Raw genomic sequence first — 19,772 nt, forward strand, 5'->3', positions numbered from 1 at the left:
CGACGTGCAGATCTGCTTGAGCGGCGGCCATTGCCGAATCCATGGAGCTTCGCAACAAGAAGGACGACGAGGACAAAAGACACGAGGAGAACACGAGCTGCTCGCCAGTGCTCGGAGCGATTGGCGCATGCGCTGATTATCTACGTCAATCACGTGACACTGAAACAGCGTCCTAATTCGACGACGGGCTTTATGCCCAAAGCGTCTAGATACTATATCTACAAAAGCATGACGTCACCTCCTTTCCAACTGTTTAAATTTCGCTTCGAGTCGTTTGGAATAGGCGTCGAGTTTGTAGGCGGCTTGTTCGAGCGCCGTGACGCTCTGCTCGAGCTGTTCGACCTGCGTCAGATAGGGCTCCAAGTTCTGGTACTTGTGATTGACGTCAGTCATTGTTGCGCTCAGATTCTCGGCGAGGTTCGCCATGTCGGCGTATTTTGCGATTGTGAGTCGATTTAGGCGCTCCAGGAGCTGGTATTCGTCCGCTGTCGACGAGAGCTCGCCGCGAAGGTAGGCAGCCGCTTTTTCGAACATGTCCTCGCATAGATCGAAGATTCGATGCGATTCGTCTTCTGTGGCGCACGCTTCTGCCGTTTCTTCTTCCGATTTCGCGTCATCCTGAGAATCTATCGTGTAATCAATTGCAATCGGCTGCTAGAAAGCACTTGCTTTCGATTCCGAATCGTCTACTTGGACTTTGGTGCTTCCTTCGTCGTCCATTTTGAGATAGGCACGCGCTTTAAAGATCACGTGAGAAAAGGAGTGATGGCACAAGATCGACGAGCTCGACCCCAGCAGCAGTCCTATAGGTCGAATCTGCTCGAAAACGACGAGAATGATGCTGTCATAAACATTCTGGGATCAAAACTAGTAGTGAGGCTTCGTTTTGGGAACCCGGCGATTGACGAGAGTAAAACGCCCATCTCAAATCGCAGATTCTCTCGTCGAGCGTTGCTCAACTGCTCTTCGCTTCGCCGGATCCGCGCAACTGGACGAAACATCGCACCGGAGTCATCTGCTTCGTCAAGGATATGGCGAAAAAATCCTATTTCATACGAATGATCGATCTCCACGTAAGAACCACTCGATCATTCTTCTTCTGCTTTTTATATCACACTTAGGCGCGCGTTGTCGCTTTCGATCAAGAACTGTACGAACAGATTCGCTACAATCCAGCCAAAGAACATTTCCATATGTTTCCTGGTGACGTAAGGAATTCGATGACTTCGAACGCTCACGTGACGTGACTCCTCCCTTTTTTAGAAACACACTGTTGGCCTAAATTTTGCCGATTCGCGCGAAGCAGATCACTTCAAGAACGAAGTGATGACGAAAATTAATCAATATAAACAAAAACTTGGTACACACATTCTTGTATCAATAGATTAATTAATTAATTGATTGATTTTTGTAGCGAATCGACAACAGAGAAGAGCGGCTCCTTCGGCTCCAGCTCCAGCTTTGCCTTCTTCATCGGCTCCCCCTCCGCCGCCACCAGCTGCGGCGCCGTCGCAGAGCGGCGGAAATGTGTCAATTCCGCCGAGCGTTACAAGTGGGCCTTCGGCTGTGAACGTGAAAATGAAAGGGGAAAAAGGAACAGTGAGAGCGGCGAAGGGTGCACGTAAGAGAATCAATAAAAGTGATATATCAGGTCCAAGCAATTTCCAGTAAGGAGTATATAGAATTAGTATTATTAATCTTCACCATCTGTGTACAACCTAGGCACGTGCAACACATTGGCTTCGATCCTCAAAAGGGATTCGATACAAACAACTTGGACAATAATTGGCGCAAACTCTTCGATCAAGTCGGCGTCACAAAGGACCAACTCGAAGACAAAGAAACTGCCCAATTCATCTACGATTTCGTCCAGAAACAGGGTGGCATCGAAGCGGCGCTCCAGAAACCTCAACAAGGTTCGTTAGCTCCCGCTGCTGCTGCGCCGCCGCCGCCACCGCCCATGGGTAACCCTCACATACGTTCCGCTGCTCCCGCTCCTCCCACACGCCGTGGAGCGCCTCCACCGCCGCCACCGAATCGCGGCAGTAGCGCCGGTCCTCCTCCACCACCGCCAACTCGCGGTGGACCACCACCGCCTCCTCCAATGAGAGGCGGTCCACCTCCTCCGCCTCATATGGGTGCAAGATCTGGCCCTCCGCCTCCACCTCCCATGGGCGGCGGCGGTGGACCTGTCCCACCGCCGCCACCGCCTCCTCCTGGGCCTCCTCCACCGCCCAGTGCTGGTCCTCCACCGCCGCCCCCTATGGGTGGCGGACCTCCACCTCCGCCGCCAATTTCTGGTGGTGGCGGCGGCGGAGGTCGGTCTGATTTGCTTGCGTCGATTCGGGCGGGCGCTTCACTCCAGAAAGTGGATGTTAATGAAATCAGGCCGGCGTCTACTGGAGATTCGAGGGGAGACTTGCTTGCTGCTATTAGAAAGGGGAAAAATTTGAAAACTGTGAGAAGGAAGGACATTGTTTATTTTCCTCTATTGATTGAGTTTTGATGTTTAGGTTACGGATGATGAAAGGAGTCCTCCTCCTTCAGGCGATGAAGGACTCAGTGGCATGGCAGGTGCTCTTGCAAGGGCTTTGGCTGATAGATCTCGAGCCATACAAGTCTCAGGTAATTTCTACAGTATGTATTTTTTTCTGGGTGAAGTAATCTCTTTTGCTTAGATGAGGAAGATGACGATTTTGACGAAGACGATGATGACGAAGAATGGGACGATTAGTATGTAGTGCGGTTACCTGTTCGTGTGCCGGCGTGTGTCGGGAGTTTGTCAACCGGAAGTTTTACTTAGCGCACGCCGCACGTTCGATCTTCTCCCGGCCTCGTTCTCTAGAATTACGATCTCCCATGGCTACTCAGATGCACTTCGAAGCTCGAAGAAGGCAATACATGCTCGACAAAGCGCAAGAGCATCGACAACGCCTGGAAAAAGTGCGCGAAGACGACCGCGAAAGTTTTGTTTACTCGGATGCACTTCTTAGGAAAACGAAAACGATCGTCCATCGACGTCGCAACAGTCGAATCGCCAGCGACCCGTCGACGAAGAAGCGGCAAAGAACATGTACAAGGAGCTGAAGCGACAAGAGAAAGCTCTGAGAAACAATTGCCTCGTCATGGGCCCAATCGAAAAATACACGGATGACGAGACGGTGCGGGCAAAGATCATCGAAATGGAAAAGACAGATAAAGGCATCGGGGTCGACGACTTCGAATGAATGAATGAATGAATAAAAACACGTGACGTGAGGTTTGCAATGAAATATTTTTTGTTAGGAGTGGAAGTGACAAAAACGAAAGAGGAGAAGAGGAGAGGGAGGGGGAAAAAATCGAGTGTTTTGCGTGCTCTAGTCCTGCTTGTCTGACTTCTCTCCAGACAACATGTGAGAGACGGCTTCCTTGGTTATAGCTGTTCCAGCTTGCGATGCCACCGATTCTCCTTCTTCTTTCACTTTGGCCGCCAATTTCTTTGCATCGGCTATACCCTTATCGACTTTCTTTTCGTATTTCAAAAAGTAAGGCCGAACGATGCGATCATAGATAACCTTCGATCCATTGCTGGTTACAGGAACCATGCACCAGACGAGGAACAAACACTAAGGGAGGGTAAGGGGCAAAGAATTAAAAATCATTGGCCTCCCCGGTGTCAAGGATTATTATAGCAAGTTATTCGATTCCGAACCTTGATGAGAAAATAGAATGGCATCCACGAGAGCAGGATGTCGGAAAAGAATTCGATGACAGTGAAAACGGCGAAGACGACCCAATAGGTGAGCCATTGGACGTCGTCATCCTTATCCTCCGTTTCGAGCGCCTTGCATCTAAAGTACGAGCGAGCGAAAGCGAGTGCGAGTGCCATTGCCGTCATTTCGACTTACGATCGGTAAGCGGGGTAAATGACGCCAATGAAGTTGCACAGAAGTGCCGCGGCGTAGCCGAAGAGGAGATAGAAGCCGATTAAGCATCCGGCAGCTTAGAAAAGGTTCGCGATCGTAGGGAAACGCTTTTTTCGTCGCCGCGTGTAGTCTACCTACCGTATGCTTGGTAGATCTTCGGTATCTTGAATCGGGCTTCGGCCATGCCCATCGCTTTGGTCACTGGGTTGTCCTGAGCGAGGAATTTGTCGAGGTTTTCGCGAATTGCTTTAGCTGTCGACATCTTCAATCCGGGATCGCGTGGAATGCCCCGTCTTCGCCCCGAAAAAGGAAGGAAGCTCGCAAAGTAAACCACACGTCCCCAATCATCAAATAATCATTGTAGACCAATTTATAAGTGCTAATGCTAAGAATCTTCTGCAAACAGTTCTACTTCGTCCGCTACGCTACCACGCTGACTACTCGCTTTCGCAGGAGAAAATTGATACTGTCCTACGGAAGCCTGAACGGGATACGGAGGTCTCGGCGCCTCCGGCCGTACACGAAAAGGAGGAGGTGCCTGTTGCTGTGGCAACCTTTGCTGCTGCTGCTGTCGTCCTTCTCGCCCGTTTCCCTGGCGCTGAGTGCGTCGCATCTCCTCCCTCTTCTGTTTCCGGCGCTCCGCCGGATCGGTCTTCATGCTCGACGTCTTGCTCAGACCGCCGCACTTGAGCACCCATATGAGAATGAAGACCATGCCTAGAGCAGCGAGAAGCGTGAAAACGTAGTTCAATATGACTTGCGCCGTCCATCGAAATGAATTATCGATGGCCGGATCGCCGCTGTCTTCCGGCAAATATTCGCCCACGCCTTCGACGTTCGAACACGATTCGCCGCCGAAACCGGAATGACAAGAACAATTCAAATCTACGCGAGAAAAATAATAAAATAAAATAAATGACTAAATTTTGATTACTTTTGCAGGTGCCCCTATGATTACAATTCGAAGGACAACCATAGACTCCTCCACAAATGACGTCATAGGGAGGACACTCCAATTGGACTTCATATCTGTTCCCTACAGGCGAAGTGAAGTCAATATTGACTGTTTTCATTTCCTTGCTGCACGTGTATTCGGTTCCAGCGACGTCGATGGTCAGCGTTTCGTCTTTGAGACATTGGATGACGTAGCATCCACTTCCAATGTGATCGTGCTGCTCGAACGACACCTGCTTCTCACCGTTGTACATCCACGGCGAAGCAAAATTGACGCATGACGACTGCAAGCCATATCGTTCCTAAAGAAACAATCCCTTCATCTATTTGAGTGATCCTAATAAACTTACGAGAAAATCATTGCTCGATGGAACAGCTGACGCATTCTTACAGTCAAACAATTTCAGTTTTCCGCCGCCGCCGCGTCTTACCGGCTTCCAGTACGGACAATAATCCATATAAAAATCGGCGGATGCGTAGCGTTCAAAGTCAGCCAATTCAGCGCCGTCAAACGTTTGTGAAAAATAAACGTACTTGCTGTCAACGTTTTGCGATTGTTTTTGCAGGTGGCTTTCGCCAACGTAACGATGTCCTACGGAACAGCGCGTCATTCGACTGACGTCCTCACCTAGAACACCGGTAAAGGGATAATCGTTTGGTGGAGTCAATGATGATTGGCTGGCAACAGCGGCGGAACGGAGACCCCATCGTAATTGATTCACAGAAGCTGATTTTCGCCACGCGTCGTCGAATTGCTTCTGCGCGTCGCGCACGGCTTCGCCGTGCGAGAGCATGAAACCGAGGCAATTATCAGTGACAAAATTACAGCCGAGTCCCTGACCCCACGTCAATTGTTCGGCTTTTTTGAAATCGATTTCATACCAGCCGGTATCGTTGAGAAGAGCGAGTGTGAGTTGTGAGACGACGGCACCCGGCGGAGGATCGGGGGTCATCAGTTCGCCCCAAGCGATACGTTGATTCCAGTAGGGTAGAGGAGATGATGACGTACTTGTAGCGAGAAGCATTCCAGCGAGGGAAGGACAAGCGTAATGATTGCGAGCTGCAGACTGAACAGTTGGTGCTATAAAGACGTATTCGCTGTTAGGAACGTGTCCGAACTGAATGAGAGAGAAAAAAGGGTGAATAATGTCACAATATAGAACGCTTTTTTTACCTTTCCTGACGATTGTGCTATAGTCCAATTAGATCGAACGTTGTCAGCGTGTTGCGACCAATCAGGATACAAATCGACGGAAAATCCCAATAATTTAATCATCTCACGCAGCAACAATCCAAAATAATATTCAAAGTATTCGACGCCGCTGTGAAGATCAGCATAGGGACAGATGTTGATATTTCCGGCAATGGGACGACGAAGACCATCGCTCTGTTGTCGACACGACGAAGACGTAAAGACGACTCCGGAGGCGCAATCCGATCCATTGACAGCCGTCACATATAGCAAATAATCCTTATTGGCGACGCCGGGCGGCAAGACGTCGTCGACGCACTCGAAACAGCGCGGGCACACTTCGCTGAAGAAACCGCAACGTCGACACAAGCCCAAATGATCGGGAGGAACGGACGCCTCGCCGCACCGCGTCATCGTCGCGCACGCGTCCACGCACGCCGTCTTATCGGCCGTTAGACCTTTCGCGCCGCAATCGGGCGAAAGTCGAATGGGTTCGTGGTCCGTCGAAACGCGCAGGCGTTCGAGAAGCCAATGGGCGAGCGTTGGAACGAGCGTTCGCTTTACGTCGTTGACGAATCGAGCGTCGATGATGTTGTTTAGCGATTTGTCGTCGTATGTGACGTCGAGACGATAGGCGACGATGTCCGTGGGCGCTCGGCGTTGAATCGATCGCGAGGCGACGCGGGCGGCCGAGAAGGCCAAGAGAACGACGATCAGACGTATGTCTACCCGCCACAAAATAGACGACGTCATTCTTTTTCTCTTCAGAATGATTGCATGCCTTTCTTTCCTCTCTGCGTTTTTCGTTCGACTCGACTGCGCGTGCGCGCCATCTACTCTCCATTCGGCGAATCAATGGCTTCGTTCTACGTCGTCAGTGGCTAAAGAAGGAGCTTGTTTTTTCTTCTCATTAGTGCTTCACTATCTCTCATCGTCTCGGTCATACTGAAATGACTGCGTGGCTAGTCTACTTCCGCGTTATTTCCGAGTTTACTACGTAAAAAGGCTTTTACTGTGCAATGCGCTGTGGCCTTGTCTAGAAGCCCGCAGGGCAGTTCTGGGGTCGTTCTGTTTCAAGTCGCATCCGGGCTTTGGTCACGTGGGAAAGGAAACGAATGGCTTCGTCCAGAGACGTCGTTTTGATCGCGAATTGCAGCCGAAACATCGATCCATTACAACTAGCCAAAGGTAAATAGACTGCACTTCACCTTAGTCATGTGTCCATTCGCTGTTTTATCTCCTATCGCAGACGTCTGCGATGTTCGCGACCATTCGAACGCAACCAAACACGAAGACGGGCTCACGTCATTCAGCTGGAAAATCGACAATAAGTATTACAGTGCAGACGTCGAAATCGTCGTCGTTTCGACGTCAGCCAACCTGCCTTCATTCGACCACGCCCTCTTCAACAGCGTCGACGGTTTGGTCCTTCTCTTCGATCCCAATGAGGTATGACTGCCTGTCAATATTATTAATTTTATTAGCCTATGTCTGATTTTGAAGCCGACGACTTTTGAAGAAACGAAACGTTGGCTTCGGTTTGTGGAGAAACAGGAACCAAACGTTCTTTTGCTTGTCTGTAATCAATTCAATGATGAGGACGATGCTAGTGGTGTCGAGCGAGACGTTGCACTGCAGTGGTGCGTCCATCATTCCTTCGAGCTCGTCGAATTGAAAGCAGAGGATGGAGGTATTGCAAGGATTACTGAAGCGTTACAAAGTAACACGTGGTCTGGAATGAGCATGAAAGGTGACGTAGTACAGGGAAGAGAATGACGAGACATTGATTCTGTTTCTTAGGTGAATCTTCCCCGTCACAAAATGCAAAAGATCCTCAGGCAGTGGTACACATTTTCTCTTTAGAAACAAAACATTTCCTATGTTATATTTATAGGATAAAGAGGCAACGAACTCTGATGGTGTTGTTTCCAGTCGAAACGTGGCCGAAAGTCTTGATGAGAAAGGTAAGAAAAGGCGTTGATGCTGTGCTCGTTTGCATCGCTGGTGGTACCTTAGATTCCGGCGATTTGACGTTGGAAGAAGGAGAATCGTTCGAGAGCTTGTTTGGGAAAATGAGATCGATGAAAGGTTACATTTTCGTGTGACCACTGTCACACATCAGCACAACGTTGTATCCGTAGAAAAAGCCGCCACTTTGCCAGATGAAGAAAGGAGACAGTATGCCGAAAAGGTGAACAAATGAGAAATAATTATCTCCTTATGACTTGTCTCTTTTCAGGTTGCTTTGGCTTTTTGGCATGCCATGGGCGGCGATGAAGACGAAGTTAAAGGAATAGACGATCTCACCTGACAAGCGATTGAATGAATACATATTAGTTTAGGGTATTAAAATACATTGTGTAGACATACGGGACTCGGCGATGCGATGGATCCCATTTTGTACGATCTTCTTCTTATCGATGACTGGAACGACGACGAAGGAGACGGAAAAGTAATGGTGAACGTTTAATCGCCGCAATAGGTGACAGCTATTCGCAGAAAAGCGAAGAAACGAGCCAACGTCAAACAATCCTAGAAAAACTCTCTTTTTTGAGCAAAGGTAGGACTATACGAGCTCTTTTCCAAACGATTAAACATTTTTGTTGACTCTCAGATGCCTTCGACTTCGCTTCGAGCGTATTTGGCGGCAGACTCGCGACTCGCATTCGCGAGTCTCTCGTCGCTCGAATCGAGAACAATATCCCTTGGAGCCTCGCCTTAGCCGAGTAAGCACATATAAGAACAAACGCGAGAGTCAAACATATACTGTTCGACCCAGAAACGGTCACAATTTGGCTTTAATTCGAGAAGCGGAAATCGAAATTCGATCAGCACGTGACCGGTTCAATAGTGTAGCAATTGTCCAAGGTCAGCAAAAAAGACGTAGTTGAAAATTTAAAAAAAATTGACGGTGACGCAGTGTCGCCTGATTCTCATCCAAAATGGTCTCAATCATCATGGAGTCCTGATGGATCCCTTTTGGTTATCCTATCTAGGTAGAATTTTTCATAAGTACAGTCCTTTTAATTAAACAGTGTTTCGTTCTCTTATAGTTTGGGTGGGGTGTGTATTGTATCAGATACGGGGCAGTTGCTTGTTAGCATCTCCAGTGAGACGACTAGATTTGATTTTCGCAAGGCTCCAGCTGGAATAGCATTTCTTCCGTGTCAAAAGGGAACCCAAGGGTATAACAATATATTTAATCATTTAGAAATACTTATCTTTACCTCTTCCTATAGGCTTTATGAGCTTGTGACAATCAGCTATGGCGGACTACTGCGAAATTATCTTATAAGGTAATAATAATAATTAAATCAACGTTCCCAAAGTATTTAATTTTAGGTCTCGTTCTGAGTGCATTCTGCAACACACGTTTTCCTTCTCGGATTACTTGCCGGGCTTTGTTGGCTCCTTTGCCTACTCGCCATCTCACCGTCTCCTCTTCGTTGGAAGCTGCAGTTCCAAAGCAGACGATAGCACGAGCGTTGTATCGTCCGTCAGCTCGTGGCGGATCCTCGACGGCGCTCCTTATTACGTCAAGGGTTTGACGTCAGCAGAAGGATTCAAAGTGAAGAAATCACAAGCTATTGATATAGTATTATACATCCTATGTTTGCTCTAGAAAAAAGCGTTCTTTTCATCGTTTTTCTCCAAGTCAACGAATCTCGTTAGTTGTTTCGATATGATTAGGGCTTCCTCTTTTATTTTTCTACGCGCCAGGATCTCGTTTTTCGAATGGGTCTTTCTCCCGACGGCAATCGGTTGGCTACTCTGGATTGCCTTGGCCAATTGACCGTCTGGCATCTTCCCTCGCTGACAAAGTACCACGAATGGAATTACGAAAGCCAGGCAAGGAAAATAGTGTCTAAGTATTATTTATATATTCTCTACGCGTAGCTGGATCTTTTACACGAAAATCAGCAGAGCAAAAAATGTAAAAATGACGTTTATATATCGCAATAATTCGAATTAAATTCATTGATTTAGTTGAGGATTATTTCGTGAGCATTCAGTGGTGGTCAAACGAAGTAATACCACACATAGTAGACCCATTAGAAAAGAGTATGACTGTTCCTCTCTCTCTCCTAGGCATTGATCCTCACTCAAAAATCAGGATTAGTGACAGTCGTCTCAGTTAATAACGAAACGTAGAATAAATCAAATGATTAAATAGAAACTAGTCTAAATTTTTTTCTCATAGGCTCACTAGTCTATTTGAAGCGTCGGAGCATTTCGAATCGGGCTGCCATATCACGTCAACGACCAATAGGGGCTTCTTTATTCTCGACGTACGTACAGTAGAGATATTTCATGACGATATTGACAGTTGCACTTCTCACAGTGCGAAGGAAAAGTCAAGCGAAGATTGACGCAGCTCTTCGTCGTCAGTGACGACGAGAAAAACGAAGACGACGATTTCGATCGAGACGAATCGTTCCTGAAACGAACAATCAAACAAGTAAGTAGATTTCCTAAACTTTGATTTCAAAAAAACGTAGACTTTTCTAGATTCTTTACTTTCTTACTGATAACAATAGATTCAGGCCAGCTAGCCAGTTGTCATCGCAACAAAGCGTCAAACGCTTGTATCATCTCTCCTTTCTACAGTCCATGACGCCAAAAGAATTATTCGACAGAAAAGTATAATGACTATATATAGGCACGTGAGTGATTTCCTACTTGATTGATTTTTTCGCGCGTAGCTTGAACAGGAGCATTATGGCGATGCCATTGCTCTCGCTCAGCGATTCAATTTGGATACGGATCTCGTCTATAAAACGCAATGGAAGGCTTGCGAGAACATTTCCAAGGCATCAATATCTGATTATTTGGTGCGGAAAAGCGTGCACTTTTGACGATGAAAAGACGTGTTTTTCTATTTCTTAGGCGAAAGTTTCTGATGATGCTTGGGTTATTAGGGAGTGTTTGTCGAGAATACCAGACAACTTCAATGCAGCGAAAGAACTGGTACTATACGGTTTAGAAAAAACAGAAAGCACTGTCGGAAATGACGACGAGAAACTTAGGTACATAAGTCACTATCTCGCCTTTTTACGTCATATTTTTCAGTCTTACCGCTGAGCAAATTCATCTCTGTCGATGCCGTCGCAAGTTTTTGATCTATTCCGATAGACTACTAACGTTTCAGGTGATTGTTCCTTTATCTTATATTATCTTCGCTGTTATTTCTACTGTAGGAAATTCTCGGTGGTCCTCGCTTTGTTGACGAACGTTTCAGCGCGGAGAAGTACCGTCAGTTTCGAACGAAAGATGCTCTAGAGCTTGCTATCACATACGCTCAAGTACGAGCTGTCTATCTCTATTATTTTAGTCACTTGGTTGCTTTAGGATGGCAATTGGGAGGCCGTTAATGCTTTGCTCATTTACCACGGGTCTTACGTACTTGATCATTGGTTTGCAGCGCGTAGAAGCGTCGTTTGATTTCCTGTAATTTGACTCTCTAGGCTTCTTGTTCTTTCGCATTTTCCCGAAACGTTGTCTCCAAACGATTACGAGCTTATTTTGCCGGACATAGAGTAGGCCAACAAAGTTTAATTAATTAATTAACTCGATAGAGATGCACGTATCTTAGCCCAGACGATAAAAACTCTCTATTTGTACCCGAACAGAAACCATGGAGACAGCTCGATTGGGTTGAAAGCAAAAAACTAAGGTAAAATTAGGACTAATACAGAGAACGCTTCATTTCCGCTTCTAGTGCCGTCCTTGGACCGAGAGAAGACCAAAACGACGCATATATTGATTCAATGTACAATAGCCAGCCGGCTTTGTCTCAGTATCGGTTAGTACAAGAAAAAAATATAATCATATGATCAGAAATTGTTTTTCAGAGCTCTCCTTACCATTGAATTGGTTTCTCAGTGGTTTATCTACAGAGCAGGCGAAATCGAGGCGTTGTCAGGAAGGGTGTGTAAGACAGCGGTTTGCCTGGTTGAATTTTCTCTTATTTTATCACTCTAGGTTGACGTTGCCTTGGAGTTGCTTCGTCTCGGAGAAGCAAGCGGTTTTATTGGATTAGAAGAGATGATTGAAGATTTGGTCACCTTGGAGACTATAGTCTATGAAGTGAGTAGAAATTTAGAAAAATTATAGATTAGACGCCTTGTTCTTCTTCTTCTTCTTCTTCTTCTCTAGTGTCAAACAGCTCAGTATTTGGGGCTGGATGGATTGAAACAGATGGACACTAGCCGGCGAATCGACATAATTATGGAACAGGTTACCTATGAAAACAATAAATATTTTATTAGATTAATAACTATATTTATTTAGTCGTTGGACAGTTCTGCGAGTTTTATGGTCGCCTTTCAGAAGTGGCTTCTTCCTTTCTTGAAGAGACTTGACCAGCGTGAACCTGGCTCTTTGTTTCAATTTCTAAAAAGTTTCCTTGTTGACAAATCGAAGGAAAATCTGGAGCTGTGTCATGCGCTATGCAAATCGACAATCCAAGTAGGAAAAGAAAAAATAACGTAATAATCTGACGTCACAAAATTGAACAGGCTCAAATTCTCTCCAAAGCTCAACTAACAGAAATAGCGCTTGCATGTGTTTACGCGTGCGAAAGGTGCTACGTAGTGACGTCAAAAATAGCAGAAAATAACGATGAATTTCTAGAAACGACCAATTGTCCGTTGCCGAAAAAATTTCCGCGTCTCTTACACTGGGTCAGACATCAGCCCGCAATTCAATGGCCAATCACCTTTTGTAAGATTTTTGTTGAAATTTCAGGCAATTTCTTAGACAAGTGTTTGTTAGTGCTGCTAAAATTCTTGCTAGTCACGACGTCAGAGTTCCAATTCACTTTATTAGAGATATACAAGTAAGCTAAAGAGAACATTAGGTTTGATTCTCATTCTGCGCAAAGCACGACGAAGTTGAAGGCAAAAAGCTCATGATCAAAATGTGTCGCTCAGCCAATAGAAAGTAGGAAAAAAAACCCCACCTTATATGTACGAATGTCAAGGCATTCCTGTAAAGAAATCGTCCCTTGTCTTTCGACGAATGGGAGAACGTTCAAAAAGATCTAGAAACTTTAAAGAAACGCGTTTTCAAATGCGTTGAAACGGATACCTGTAACGAGGCAAGAGCAAGCGAGTCCTCGCCGCCGCGTTCTCTCAGTGACGCTGCACTTAAGGTATTTATTGAGAGCCTACTCTGCTCGGGTCACGCGAGAAGCATCGGCTTTGCTGGACGCTGGATCACCGGTCACAAAAGCCGAAGAGAAACGCACGGATTAGCCGATGAAACGACCAACAAATTGCCTTATGAAATGTCCGAAGAACTGGCTGTAAGAGCGGCTAAGGAGTACTTCAATTCAGCGTCCAAGTCCGATGACAATGAAATGGATTTAGCGAGGTATAGAGCTAAGTAAAGATTCGCGATCTTTCCGTGTTGTTCTCTAGGGCTTGCTTGTCTCTTATCGACGAGAGAACGCCTCGCATTGAAGCCGAACTCAATTTGATAGCTGCTCTCGCGTTGCTAAACGATTTCGGCGTGTTCGCTTTTCCTCTGCAAGGCAACTGAAGCACTCGTCCCCCAATAATTCCTTTTTGAGATAATTTCTTTAGTTCGACGTACCAAGAATAAAATCGACCTAATTAAGGAGGCTTTGGAGCATCCGAAAGCGTACAAATCTCATCAAAAGGTATAACCATTCTCTTACACACAGATGTGACGTCAAATGAGAAGTCTTAATTAAAGCTTGAGAAGTTGGGAACTTCTCTCGGGCTTCAGCATCCACACGACGTTCGAATTTTAATCGTACACGCCGCTATGAAGGTTCTGTCGTCATTCGATTAATAAATTTCTAAAATTTTTGCCTATCAAGGCCGATGACGTCAAAATTGCGAGCCAAACGTGTCAACTCCTTGTCCAGGCAAATTACGAATTGGCGTGGGAAGCGTGCAAGTGGGTAGGAGAAAGCGAAAAACTCGAAAACATTTCACTAAAGTAAAGAAGAAAAATCCACGAAACGAATAATCCATTATTTTTATCTTCAAGGCAAGAACTCCTCGCCTTTTCCGCAGCTCATTGCCCCGCCGAAGAAATCGACTTCATTCTCGAATCTCTAAACGTTCTAGAAGTGCAGGAAATTTGCCTTCGCGCTACGGACGGCGACGCGACCGTCTTCTCCAAATCCTGGCAGCTATTCGGTCGAGGCGCCGGCGCCGTGCAGCACTTCGTCGGCGATCTCGTCACCCGCTCCCAAGGCGTGCATCGACTGATGGAAAAGAGCGCCGGAGCCGTCGGCGGACTGATGAGCCGATCGGCGGAGGCGGTCGAATCGTTGGCGGGAACGCGTGTTGGTCAGAGCGCTGGTGACTTTATGAGGCATTGCGTTGGGTTGATGAAGACGACGAGGGAGAAGATGAGGCCTGTCGAGGAGAAGGAACGAGAAGATGAGGATGTTTTAGTCGCGCATCCGTTTTACGATATCGAGGCATCGTATTTTTTTGTGTGGTTTTCTTTCGCTTATGTTTCTTCTTTAGGGAGCTTTCTATTGCGACGAGAATTTTAGGAGGAGTTCTGACGTCGTTTCTGTTGATCAAGATTTACTTCGTCTCGCTCTCATATCGGGTCAAGATGACGGGGAGGAGGACTCAGTTGAAGACGTTCTTTCTCAGCTAACAAAGACTCACATCATCAAAGACGTTCCCTTGGCACTTGCCTATCTTTTGACCTTATCAGAGGTATTCTTTCTCCCTCTCCAAATAAAACGAAATTTCATGTATTTTTAGGTTGATTTCGCTGTGGATTGTCTTGACGGCTTTCCCTCCACGTTGCTCTATCTTCACTTTGCCTTGTATTATTATTCCTTGCAGCTCTTCGTTGGGGATCCCGTCTCTCGTCGCTGTCGTCGTCTCTACGAACATCCGCCCATCTCTCTTATCAAATGCGTCTTGCAAATCAGAAATTCTCAAGAAGGATTTTCCGACGATTTGACGCGCTTTGCGAGTGGACTCGATTTGACTCTAAAGCAGCTCGCCGATTTCACGTACGCTCAGAAATTAAAAGAAATGGATTCAAGTAAATTGCATAGTCGCATATATCAATACCACATTATCTGCTTCTTCAGCCATTGACACGAATCTCTTTGTATCCGACGAAGAGTACAGAAGAGAAACGATTTTCAAGCTTGTCAAGTATTTTTGCCCTGCTACGTCTATAAAAATGTTTCAGCGTTTTTTTTCTTCCAGGAGCGAATCAGATGAGAACTATGATACTGCTGTTTCTCTTGCCATTCATTACTCCGTCCCAAAGCGTCAACTTTATCTTGTTTATCTAACCTGGTTACTAACTCAATCCAAGTAAGCGAATGAGGACTTTCGCGAGAAATTATACATTAGATTGTCCTAGTTTATCATCTACGGCTGTTGGCTCAAAGCTGGAAAAATTAGGCGTAGTTTCTTTCCTGCTAGAAAAACCTGAAGAGGCAAGATCCTTCCTTTGGAAAAATTTAAACTTATCCCCCCTACACTTTGCTTTCTAGTTGAGCCACAGTCTAGAAGAGTCCGTTTATCCTCACCTTCCTGGCTGTGATCTAGGTCGACTTTTGTACTATTTCACGCTTCTGCAGTCGTGTCAAGAGCGAGGAGCGACAGTGAAACTTGTGAGGCATTTAATTTTATGCGATTTGAGTGCGTTAGACGATTCGCAGAAACTCCACACTCCCGAAACACACGTCAAACTTCTGAAAAAACTCAAAACGTCCGTTCAAGGTCTCGACTATAAGAAGCTCATGTCTGGAGAAGATTCGGAGGCGACTCTCTATGTTGCGATAACGTCGGCAAATGGCCACGTTTTGGCGAAAATGGCCAACAAATTTCCACAACAGGCAAGGGAGAATTAGAAGAATTTTATCGGCGAATTTTTCTTATAGGAAGAAAAAATGATGACTGAGAGCACCGTGTACCGAATTCTGTGCGAGAAACTGTTCTGGGGAGGTCAAGGCAAATCTCAAGACGCTTCAACACCGGTAGGCAAAAAAAGACGATTTTGATCTAGGATTCGTTTATATGCATGCCTAGATTATGTGGGTTGAACGATACGATGCCTGCCAGGATTTCCTTGACAGGCTTGACGGCAGTGATTTGAAAAATTTTGTGCAAGAGGCTGTTGCTAGTTTGAGATCAATAAATCAAGTAATAAATGAGGATTTTGTATTCTAGAGCTTTTAGGAGTTTGTTTATTTATTTAGATGCCTGTTGATAGTCGAATTGATATTGCTAAGCGGGCTGTTCGATTTGCCAGGCAGAGGATATCTGGAAAAGAAAAAGAAGAGGATCTAAGGTGGGCTCTTGCCTTTCGCTTTTTTTAAATTAACGTCACGTGGTTGTAGATCAACTGGAGAGGAATTAAATTTTGTACTCAAACACGTGCAATCGCTGAAACAACCGCTTTTGGCGGAATGGAAAAATGCCGAAAATGTACTATTACGTGATCGTAAAATTCGTTTATTAACAGAAATATTTTTAGGATCCTCGTCTGAAGAGCTACGCTTTGGAGTATGATCAGGCTTTAGGAGATCATACCAAGGTAGAAAAGAATTGTCCCCCTAGCTCAACATTTTTTTATTAATGCTTTGTTCAAGATCCTTGCTCTGGCTCAGACTTTGCTTGTGGACGGTTGTCCTATAGACGTGATAAAGAATCTTATCACGTTGGCTGAATCGGTGACAGGCCGGAAGACGACTATTCGCTACGTCATGGCCACAGCAGTCGAAACGCTACTAGAGCATCTAAAGTACAACTCATCACGTTTCACGTGACGAGGGTAATATCTCTTTATAAGGGAGCCTGAATTCGACCAAGATACGATGCGTAAACTTACTCGAACTATTGAATCTGTTGCAGAACACGTTAAATTAGGGTGAGAGAGATAGTCTGAAAACAAACGACGTTTAGTGAAACGTGTTTTTATTGAAGGGGTCAACTAGTTAAAGGAGAGGCTTTGCTGTCGATTTTGCGCCCGTTCTGTGGAAATCTCGAGCTGCCTATTGAACCGAGAACAGCTGTCCTGCAAACTCTGGAAAAAGTACGTAGAAATTGCCCAAGCGAGGCTTTTTAATAGTAGGTATTTTAGAATCTAGAATTGGGCGAGTCTGAAGCATCTCTGCTCACTTTCTACAAGTCGGAAGCGGAAATCTCAAGCGCTTGGACTAGAAAAGTGTTTTCACGGTTATCTAGGAGAGCGTTCACGAGTCTTTTCTTTAGATTTCTCCCGCTGACGTGGATGGCCCTGAAGCCCAGTTTCAGCTTCTTCACGATTTGATACGACAAAGTAGCCAGCTTCATCAGTTCGTTTCCCTGTGGAAATTGATCTTCATTTGGTCGACTGAAACGCAAGAGTGCGCCGCCAAAAATTTTCTTCATCATAAACCAGATATAATATATGAGATTTAGAATGGCCAGCATAGTGCTTCCTCTCGTTGCCAAACTAGAAGACGAAGGCTCATCGTCTCGCGTTGTTCAAATGCGAAACGAAATACACAATATACGATTAGAGGTAAGAAAAGTGGAAACAATCCTAAGAACGTTCTACGTATCCATACATTTTAGGTAGACAAAGAGGTGTTTTCTATCTTGAATGAGTCCGACAGGCTGTCCGCAGTAAAATACGCTTTGGTTACACCGCATCCTGACCTTCATTGCTTGGCCATGGGGACCTTCAAAAAGACTCAGGTTGGTTCGTTCTTCAAATGACCAATTCGCGTTATTTATTCTCTTTTTTTGCAGGAGCTGCCTTCCGACGACGAACTCTCAGAGCTGTTGATTGTGAGACAACAGGTCATCTCTCTACTTGAACTCCCCTACTACAGTGTCTTTGTCAACTATTTGACATCATCGTCGTCATCATCATTGTTAAAAAGAAACGACTTGCAAGACATCGACGTCAAATTTTTAGCACCAGGCAAAGAAAGAATTGAATTGGTTGCGCGTCTACTGTATGAAGCTGGATTTTGGGCCCAAGCTGGATCTCTACTACTGAAAATCAAAGGAACGAATTCTTTAGTGAGCACTATAAGTTTGGCTCTAGGTGCAGCTAAAAAGTTCTTTGGAAAATAATCACATTGGCGCCACACTGGCATACGGGAGTTTATGGCAGCGAAGAGCGAAAGCAGTCTCGAAAAATGGCTTCTTTTAGCCTTCGAGAGGATCATCGAACGACTCGTTGCAACTTCTAAGTTAGTTCTAACTTGAGGCTTGAGATTGGCGTCATTTGAGCGGCATTCGGGGCACAGAACGTCGAATTTGGTCAAATGTTTTCCTTTTTTGGAAGAACGAGACGGAAAACAAGTGGAATTGGTCGCGAAATCTGTCTCCAAAGGACTAAAAGACGCAATGGAGGTAAGAGCGCGACGAAAAACGGGCGAATAGAGGAATCGATCGATCGAATAGGAAAATATTCGAGAGGTTTTCGAAGAACACGATTTGACCAAACTTTTCGCCGAACTAGATAGGCTTAGAGCGGAATCATCGAATTCCAAATCTGATAAAGCGTTGTAAGTGCCTCAAAAAAGGAGAGTAAAAAATTATTTTAAAAAAGAGGACCTCGTTCTTAGTCGCCCTACCGGAAATGTAAGCGACGATATCAGACCTTTTCTAATGGAAATTTTGACGGAAGAGAAAGAGAGACTTATTCAGCACATAGACGAAGTGAGAAAAAGGCTATAGAGCTTCCCTAGAAAGACCTCTAGTAGGAAAATTTTAGGCGAGTAGTGAGAAGTCTGCCCTCACTGCTAGTGTGACTGAAAAACGGAAAAAATTGCTTGAAACACTCGAGACGTTTAGAAAAGAGGCTGAGACTTTATTGAAGGTAGTCCCCCAAAAGACCAAAAAATATTGATTATTCCAACAAACTATTTTTAGACTAGCGAGGTTATTGATTCTACTAAGGCAGCACTGGACTCCCTAAGTCAAACGTACAAAGATTTAGAAGGCAAATGAGTCTATACACCTATGTCATATAAGTTGTCTATGTTTGATGTTTCTGAGCATAAGGGTTTTGAAATCTCGTCTTCGATTATGACGTCATCGTTGTCGACGTCACCGTTTAAATAATTCGATTCCGTTTGGAGAGTCGTTTCGTCTTCGATCTCCAGATTTGTTATCGAGGGTGCCCTGACTTTGAGTTCAATGCTGAGCCACCCGTTCTTATCCAAATAGGACTTTGCTGTGCTGAAATCCGTGCCATGGGGTAGTACTAGGGTCTCAGAAAACGTTTTCTTTTCACAACGCTCCCTATTGGCGCAAGGCCTTTCTCCCGTGATATGAATCTCATTGTCGATGAGTTTCAGACGAATGTTGTCCTTTCGGAAGTAAGGAACGTGCAGCTGGGCGTTGATCGTGTCCTTTTCTTGGACAACGTGCACGGGTATTGTCTCGCGAATCATTTTTCTGTACGGATTGACTCGGGGTCGGTGATTCCACGTGAGAAAGGGAAACGGGTCGGCGACGTCCAAATCATCCAAAACAGAATGATACCACGGTCGATACTGTATGGGACTATAAAGAGAAAATACCGTAGTTAGTATTTGAACTGAGTGGGGAGGATGATGCACTTCACCTTCCAAATAAAAACGACGAATAGACGCGACTGATTGAAATCAGTCCGATTATTACGAAGACGAAGGTTTTCATATTCTCTGACTAGTGATTAAACTGCCGAACTGGTGACGCTGCCTTGCTTTTATACCCGCTAAG

At 45.5% G+C, this 19,772-nt stretch overlaps 8 protein-coding genes across 8 annotated transcripts; 4 read left to right on the forward strand and 4 right to left on the reverse strand.

Moving 5' to 3' along the window:
- Positions 1-120: 120 nt before the first annotated feature.
- On the reverse strand, positions 121-752 carry LOC136192337 (biogenesis of lysosome-related organelles complex 1 subunit 2-like). The gene is made up of 2 exons (XM_065980877.1): positions 670-752; positions 121-618 (listed from the first exon to the last, which is right to left on the reverse strand). Exons 1-2 carry the CDS (start codon positions 718-720, stop codon positions 235-237), a joined length of 435 nt encoding a protein of 144 aa, XP_065836949.1. The 5' UTR covers positions 721-752; the 3' UTR covers positions 121-234.
- LOC136192325 (actin nucleation-promoting factor WASL-like) lies at positions 726-2,805 on the forward strand. Its single transcript, XM_065980865.1, has 8 exons — positions 726-873; positions 936-1,073; positions 1,122-1,208; positions 1,264-1,360; positions 1,415-1,667; positions 1,723-2,458; positions 2,514-2,625; positions 2,679-2,805. Exons 1-8 carry the CDS (start codon positions 766-768, stop codon positions 2,732-2,734), a joined length of 1,587 nt encoding a protein of 528 aa, XP_065836937.1. The 5' UTR covers positions 726-765; the 3' UTR covers positions 2,735-2,805.
- Positions 2,806-3,255: 450 nt separating this feature from the next.
- LOC136192334 (receptor expression-enhancing protein 5-like) lies at positions 3,256-4,205 on the reverse strand. The gene is made up of 4 exons (XM_065980875.1): positions 4,044-4,205; positions 3,888-3,981; positions 3,692-3,830; positions 3,256-3,605 (listed from the first exon to the last, which is right to left on the reverse strand). Exons 1-4 carry the CDS (start codon positions 4,165-4,167, stop codon positions 3,357-3,359), a joined length of 606 nt encoding a protein of 201 aa, XP_065836947.1. The 5' UTR covers positions 4,168-4,205; the 3' UTR covers positions 3,256-3,356.
- Positions 4,206-4,244: 39 nt separating this feature from the next.
- On the reverse strand, positions 4,245-6,924 carry LOC136192323 (leishmanolysin-like peptidase). The gene is made up of 4 exons (XM_065980864.1): positions 6,034-6,924; positions 5,210-5,977; positions 4,840-5,161; positions 4,245-4,790 (listed from the first exon to the last, which is right to left on the reverse strand). Exons 1-4 carry the CDS (start codon positions 6,802-6,804, stop codon positions 4,291-4,293), a joined length of 2,361 nt encoding a protein of 786 aa, XP_065836936.1. The 5' UTR covers positions 6,805-6,924; the 3' UTR covers positions 4,245-4,290.
- Positions 6,489-8,420, forward strand: LOC136192332 (alpha- and gamma-adaptin-binding protein p34-like). The gene is made up of 8 exons (XM_065980873.1): positions 6,489-7,239; positions 7,301-7,500; positions 7,555-7,801; positions 7,852-7,895; positions 7,946-8,015; positions 8,068-8,139; positions 8,193-8,242; positions 8,291-8,420. The coding sequence occupies exons 1-8, from the start codon at positions 7,167-7,169 to the stop codon at positions 8,360-8,362; spliced, it is 828 nt and encodes a 275-aa protein (XP_065836945.1). The 5' UTR covers positions 6,489-7,166; the 3' UTR covers positions 8,363-8,420.
- Positions 8,408-18,150, forward strand: LOC136192322 (NBAS subunit of NRZ tethering complex-like). Its single transcript, XM_065980863.1, is given in 59 exon segments — positions 8,408-8,503; positions 8,551-8,611; positions 8,666-8,777; positions 8,831-8,919; positions 8,972-9,047; positions 9,105-9,236; positions 9,291-9,347; positions 9,394-9,619; positions 9,674-9,718; positions 9,772-9,900; positions 9,949-9,985; positions 10,039-10,079; positions 10,141-10,199; positions 10,253-10,340; positions 10,394-10,510; positions 10,561-10,692; positions 10,755-10,883; positions 10,939-11,090; positions 11,092-11,200; positions 11,250-11,354; positions 11,401-11,465; positions 11,517-11,588; positions 11,645-11,725; positions 11,771-11,854; positions 11,904-11,979; positions 12,034-12,138; positions 12,208-12,288; positions 12,343-12,519; positions 12,570-12,634; positions 12,685-12,774; positions 12,826-12,889; positions 12,935-12,993; positions 13,048-13,150; positions 13,205-13,425; positions 13,473-13,585; positions 13,638-13,714; positions 13,771-13,848; positions 13,898-14,019; positions 14,071-14,509; positions 14,559-14,759; positions 14,808-15,096; positions 15,146-15,212; positions 15,267-15,377; positions 15,427-15,502; positions 15,560-15,679; positions 15,728-15,904; positions 15,950-16,045; positions 16,098-16,211; positions 16,268-16,359; positions 16,409-16,496; positions 16,546-16,605; positions 16,661-16,812; positions 16,861-16,938; positions 16,995-17,103; positions 17,152-17,235; positions 17,283-17,416; positions 17,472-17,574; positions 17,628-17,750; positions 17,805-18,150. Coding segments are annotated over 59 exon segments (6,738 nt in total). The 5' UTR covers positions 8,408-8,437; the 3' UTR covers positions 18,135-18,150.
- LOC136192336 (polyamine-modulated factor 1-like) lies at positions 18,143-19,681 on the forward strand. The gene is made up of 6 exons (XM_065980876.1): positions 18,143-18,253; positions 18,311-18,416; positions 18,468-18,571; positions 18,632-18,725; positions 18,781-18,885; positions 18,939-19,681. Exons 1-6 carry the CDS (start codon positions 18,168-18,170, stop codon positions 19,014-19,016), a joined length of 573 nt encoding a protein of 190 aa, XP_065836948.1. The 5' UTR covers positions 18,143-18,167; the 3' UTR covers positions 19,017-19,681.
- On the reverse strand, positions 18,852-19,739 carry LOC136192333 (uncharacterized). Its single transcript, XM_065980874.1, has 2 exons — positions 19,636-19,739; positions 18,852-19,574 (listed from the first exon to the last, which is right to left on the reverse strand). The coding sequence occupies exons 1-2, from the start codon at positions 19,707-19,709 to the stop codon at positions 19,019-19,021; spliced, it is 630 nt and encodes a 209-aa protein (XP_065836946.1). The 5' UTR covers positions 19,710-19,739; the 3' UTR covers positions 18,852-19,018.
- Positions 19,740-19,772: the final 33 nt, after the last annotated feature.

This window comes from Oscarella lobularis, chromosome 10 (genome assembly GCF_947507565.1).
Source record: "Oscarella lobularis chromosome 10, ooOscLobu1.1, whole genome shotgun sequence".
NCBI classification, from domain to species: Eukaryota; Metazoa; Porifera; class Homoscleromorpha; order Homosclerophorida; family Oscarellidae; genus Oscarella; species Oscarella lobularis.